The sequence below is a fragment of the Notothenia coriiceps genome, unplaced genomic scaffold (assembly GCF_000735185.1).
Source record: "Notothenia coriiceps isolate Sejong01 unplaced genomic scaffold, NC01 NC01_scaffold00019770, whole genome shotgun sequence".
Classification (NCBI taxonomy): domain Eukaryota; kingdom Metazoa; phylum Chordata; class Actinopteri; order Perciformes; family Nototheniidae; genus Notothenia; species Notothenia coriiceps.
The window spans coordinates 2,097-8,102 of NW_011352471.1; the positions used below are offsets into that span (position 1 = coordinate 2,097).

At 37.7% G+C, this 6,006-nt stretch overlaps 1 protein-coding gene across 1 annotated transcript in view; it reads right to left on the reverse strand.

The window, feature by feature from the left end:
• Window positions 1-1,140: 1,140 nt before the first annotated feature.
• LOC104952271 (solute carrier family 43 member 3) overlaps window positions 1,141-6,006 on the reverse strand; it is a 7,507-nt gene continuing 2,641 nt past the window's right edge. The window contains exons 4-13 of the mRNA XM_010779064.1: window positions 5,207-5,253; window positions 5,034-5,110; window positions 4,284-4,376; window positions 4,063-4,202; window positions 3,372-3,484; window positions 3,104-3,247; window positions 2,819-2,926; window positions 2,389-2,575; window positions 2,030-2,153; window positions 1,141-1,908 (exon numbers count right to left, since the gene is read on the reverse strand). Coding sequence (XP_010777366.1) covers window positions 1,798-1,908; window positions 2,030-2,153; window positions 2,389-2,575; window positions 2,819-2,926; window positions 3,104-3,247; window positions 3,372-3,484; window positions 4,063-4,202; window positions 4,284-4,376; window positions 5,034-5,110; window positions 5,207-5,253 — 1,144 coding nt within the window. The 3' untranslated portion in view covers window positions 1,141-1,797. The remainder of the gene's footprint in view (window positions 1,909-2,029; window positions 2,154-2,388; window positions 2,576-2,818; window positions 2,927-3,103; window positions 3,248-3,371; window positions 3,485-4,062; window positions 4,203-4,283; window positions 4,377-5,033; window positions 5,111-5,206; window positions 5,254-6,006) is intronic.

Consider the following 6,006-nt stretch of genomic DNA (forward strand, 5'->3'; position numbering starts at 1 on the left):
CACACACACACACACACACACACACACACACACACACACACACACACACATTCTCCAATTAACATCATGCAGTTGCCTATAGTTTTTCTGGGCTAACTTTGTCGGCTGTTGAGGGGGTTGTTGTATCCCTGTTATCAGGTTTAAACCCTGCCAGAGCCCATCCTGCCCAGTGTGAAACCTCTCAACCACTATCAGCAACAACATGGCAACTGCTACCCAGAATGCGTATGACTGGAGATGGGAAACTTTCCTCTGAGACGGCTGTGAATCCAACAAGTCAGACTAAGTAGGATTTTCTTAAATAAAGCTAGAGTTAAACAAAAATAAAACCAAAGACATACATTTACTAAAACATATTAAGCTTCATGACAAAAAGTACACGCCACAAATATAAGACTTGGATATATCTAAAATAAATACATGTAAAACTCTCACTCGCATTTGTGATTCCGATCCTCCATTACACGGATACTACATTCAGCTTTCCGCTCATTTAGCTTTATGGGTGCTATTGCTACACTGTTGATTGAGATAATGATAAGAGGCCCACACTAATAATGGCATTATCTGTAATGTGTTTAGCTTTTAACTTTTAAGTCCAGCATAAAATCAGCAACAAATTACAAAAAAATTAAAGAAGAGTGTAAAAATATTTGATCAATTCATCAATGAAAACAAATGATGTTTCCTGGAAAGGGGGTATATGCAACGTGTTTACTGTAGCAGGCTGAACACCAAATGATGTAATTATAATGGATTAACTCAATTTGGCACATACGATTATCCACAGAGTAGATGTTTTATCAAATACATTTTAAGTGTTAGTCGTATTTAAGTCCAGGTTCTATTTTTTAGGAATATTTTTAATGAAAATATAGCACTCTGTTGAAAAGTGTCATTGCTTTTCAATAGCTTCAATGTGTGAGCTTATTACTTTTACTAATGTGTCATGAATTGATTTTACAAAAAAATTCAATTGAAGATCATTTCAGTTTCTTCCATGTCATGTGACTAATTTACTCATAACAGACATTATTGACTTACAAAATAAAACACACCTCTTTTTATGTGATTGTAGTTCTTCTATTGTATTTGAATATTTTAATGAATATTCAGCTGCTTTTTATTTCAAAGTCTTGATTTTTTTCAATAGCTTTTGTCATGTGACTCCAAATCAATGCAGCATTGTATTACAACACTAGAAGGATGTAGTTCTGGTCTAAAAAATAAAACAACCTCTTATTAAATTGCATTTTCTGCACCCTCTGTTTAAAAAAAAAGGTAGTTGCTTGTACATGCATGTTGTTTGTCATTATAGTTTTATATGAGGAAGAGTAAGGATACAAACATAATCATTCTGTTTGCTATACTTATTTACAAAGATTCATTTAATTTGGTGCATCACAATGAATAATATACATATTTAAAGTGACATTTCAACAACATTACTACCTATTCAGTCTTGACCCTCAAAATACAGTCAACCTAAAGCATAAACTTAATGATACAAAAAAAGATACACATTTCCCTTTTTTCATAAAAAAACGGAATCCTTCATTACTCTCAGTCCTTCTATTGAAATATAAAAAAATACTGGAAACATTAGACATCATATCTTTGATACAACCAACAGGAAAAATAAAAAACATGTATCCAGGAGAATGTGGTGAATGCGCTTTGAATGCACATTGCTGCCATTTGAAATGCATTTTCAAGCATGATACAAATATTACCGGTATTAACCATTAAACAAACGGAATGGTTATAATTGCATTTTAGAGTCTCATTTTACAGACTTTAAGAGGAGGCACTGATGGCTCGCTGGGAGGCGAGACTTCTACAGTGCAGGAGCACAGAGAGAGGATGGATGAAGGCGAGCAGGCTGAGCAGCGCCAGACCAATGTTCACCTGCAGACACATGGGGGGAGAGAGGAAGTGGAGCGAGAGAAACAATCATAGATTAAGATGGTTATAAAGTGAGAAGGATCAGAGAAAAGTTTACAGTATTAGTTATTTATTGTTTACTCACATATAAAGGATCTCCACCCAGAGGTCCATTCACCAAGGCAAAGAATGGATATTGCAGCACAGAAAACACTGCAGACAGAGCCATGACCAGACCATACAGTTTCCCAAAGTGGCAGGACGGGAAACTACACACACACACATCGTGATGTCATGGAAATAAAAAGGAAGTAGTGAAAAAGACATAGAAAAAGGGACGTTTATTCGTAAAAACAACCACTTTATGTTCACCAACTAAGTATAAACATACAGTAAGTAACAGATTATAATGTTATTATGAGAAGAAATAAGAATGCGTTAGTGCAATGTAGTCCACAAAGAGGTATGAGCACCTTTGTATATTTGTGTATGTTAGATACTCACGCCACACTGAGGAAAGCTGCGTTGCCGCCATAGAGGAAGGAGCGGTTGAGCACCTGAAGGATGAAGGTGAGGTACTGAAGCGGCAGGTATGGGGTGGCGGCACAAACCGAGAACAACACACACTGCAGCGCCGTAAGGAAGAGAGAAAGTATGGAGGCACGCAGGTCCGCTTCCTGTTCACTTTCTCCTACAAACAGACACACGCACAAAAGAAAACAGTTGTATTTGCTTGCACAGTCATTTGTATAGCTAACAAAGAAGGAACATGAGGTTGGGATTCAGTGCATTTTAACTGCTGTTTATCCACTACGGTTAATAATGGGACTAGTAATGATCGCCCTGAGAGCACACTTGGGACACTCTGATTATGTCTGCAATGACTGAGGACTGTTTGGTTCATTAATAGTTGTTAAAAGCATTAGTGTGTTACCTGCAGCACGAGGTTTGCCCTTGTGTCTGTCAAAGATGAGGCCGTTCCATGGAGCACACAGCACGCCACACAGCTGTGTTATAGCAAAGGCATTGATGTACCGGCTCACTGCGAGATACACAAGCCAGACAACATGGTTAGAGACTAAATACTTTAACATACAGTTCAACAAATCTGCGATAACAGTTAGTACTCATTTAACTTAATGGACCTAATAAAGAAACTTTGTACAAATGGATCTTTGCTAGGACAGTCAGACATGTTGTGGTTTTTGTGTGTGTTTACCCAATGAAGGCTCTCCCTCTGTCAGTCTCTGCAGCATGGGGTTGAGGGTGCCGATGAAGAGGTAATGTCTGAGCTGCATCACTGACAGCCACAGCAGGTGGAGGACAAAGAGCCTCGACATCAAACACTCACGAAAACTCTTCTCTGAGGGAGACCACAAGAGAGTAGAGAGTAAAGAAAAAAAGACAAAGTGAAATAGGATATTTGAATGTGTTTTTCTGTTATCTTTGACAATATATTAATTAGGGCAACATTAAAAGGAACAAACCTTGTTTCACCGGATCGTCTGTGTTCAGGGGACTTTCCTCTCTCATCTTCTGAGCGTTAACATTATCTTTTGTCTGCTCTAAGCTCAGAGTCTTTGATTTTCCACAGGTTATCCTAAGAAAGGTCAAAGGTCACATTTAGTCAGACACAGACTGTGGCCATTTTGAAGGTTTTATGATAAATATTTACTTTGCAAATGACATTATTATGTTATAACCCGCAATAATCACAAAACAGGATATGAAGGATATTACTTAGGAATGTTGGATAATGATGCGAAAATGAACTGTGCCAGTAAGATTCAAAGCATATGTTGTTACTGAAAGAAATGTGATTACCTCAATTTATTGTTTGACTTGAAATATAAACTGGGTTTATTCATCATTAACCATTTTCTTTGGAAAAGGAAAGTTAAATGTTTTAATGTTTTTTATAGATTTTCTGAAAAATATGCACATATCTGTAAAATAGTTTGAATTGTTTTTTACTCAGACCTAATTTCCTGTCACACCCAATACAGCTTTTTCTTGCTTAACTGTATAGTAGAGTTCTAGCAAAGAGCCAAAGCACGTCAATATTCAAACTTTTTTTTAAATATTTGAAACAAAAAGATACATTCATGGATTTATATTCTTGGTTTCACTTGATGCACTTATGAAGAACACATGCAATGTTTGTATTGGTATCTGTACCCGTATGTGTATTCATCCGGCAGTGGGTAGGGAATGTGTTTTCTGGGCAGCAGGAAGAAAGTCCTGAGCAGGTGAAGGACGCTGCAGGCGCACAGGAAGAGGAAGGAGGCTCGCAGAGAGACGCCCGCCTCGTGCAACAGCTGACAGAGACAACAAGATCATTGACACAGAGATGGTATAAAACATTTTCATTAATGAGACCATAGTGTTCCTTTTCTCACCTTGATGACAAGGAAAAGTGCTGATGAAGAGTCGAACGCCCCGTTATAGAGAGTAATGATGGTCGAGCGACGGGAGCCAAACAGGTTTCCAACCTTTAAGAGAGAAGTTTGAATTAATTAAAACAGAGGTGTGTCATGTTTAAGTCTCTGCTTTTTTTCCTTTCGTGTTTCCTTTTCTTTCATTCAATGTTAAAACTAGTTATTGCCGGCCGAGTTGAATTGCCTGTGTGATCATGAAGATGTGGTATTATCACTGTTTCCCTGGAAGAGCTTGCTATTTATTTCCCCACAAGATCATGAGCTTAGTCTGAGAACCACCTTGCAGTCAACATAAGTGAAGGTAGAGCCTTGTTTTTTAGATGTGGATCAAATCTTTGTGCTTCCTAAAAAAGCTCTCACAACCAGTTTTGTCAGTCTCAGCTTTCAAACATAGTCCTAGTTCGATTAAGAGCTGCTGTTTTCGCTGATCATATGGATTGATTCTCAGGGCAAACTTAAGGAGTTGCTGCTGTTCTCTGTTATATATATATATATATATATATAATTGTAAAATAAATCATATTATAAGAGGGTTTCAGACTCTTTGCTGAATAAAAAAGCTATTTTAATACGTCAACTCGCCCTGAGGAATTGTGAAGGGCAGTTTTTACAATTTTCCGACATTAAATGAAGAACATAAAAAAGAATTAAGATTAATTAAAGCAACAATTATCTTTTTAATGTTTATATTCTGTGTGAGTGCTCCAGTACCTGCATGTTGGTCAATAAAAACAAGATGCCTCCTACTGCCAGGAGTGAAATAGCTGGAAAGAGGAGGTTGGAGAAAGCTGATAGGAAAAAAAAAAGATTAATAAATATAAGTGTCCACAGATGTAACACCTAACTATTAGAATAATACGGTGACACACAGGAATGTTTTTTACCTGCAGTGGACAAAGCCAACATCAAGGAACCCAGGGTATAAAGACAGCTGGAGGGAGAAGAAATGTCAGTGTTATTGAGTCATGTTATTGGCTTGATGGGGTCTTAACAGAAACATGGCTAGATATAATGGTCATGTAAATGTTTTCAAGCCCTGTTATACTCATTTTCAGGTTCATATTTGTGTTGGAGCGCCAGCCAATAGAAGTGCAAGTGTTACATAGTGATGTCACTGAAGTTAACAAAGGAGTCCAATGGAGTTGTTTCAGGCAGTTCACTTTCCCTCTAAAGTGAACTGTGAGATTTTAGCCTATGCAAACCACACCAAAACCTATATAACACACTACAGGAATGTGTAGACACAAAAAAGCATAATAGGGCCTCTGTGTCAACACAATTAAAAATAAATATTTGAGATGGGAAATTGTTCTGGAATAGAAATCAACACACTTTCAGTGAACAACATTAAACAAGCTTTCAAACGCAGGTTCTTTTTCTGCTGCTGTTTGAAGAAATGTAATGTCCTTTATTTGGTACATCCAAGATCTTCCCTACTCTCAACCTGACACAACTTGTCCAGCCATTTGCATTCCTTGACTTTTCATTTTCCTTCCACCCTCCTTTAGTGGAAACATATGGATGTCCTTAGTGCTCGTTTGTTATTGTGGATTTAGATATATCTGAGGCAACAAACTGGGCAGGAATGTGTGTGTGTGTGTGTGTGTGTGTGTGTGTGTGTGTGTGTGTGTGTGTGTGTGTGTGTGTGTGTGTGTGTGTGTGTGTGTGTGACGGACACGACGGA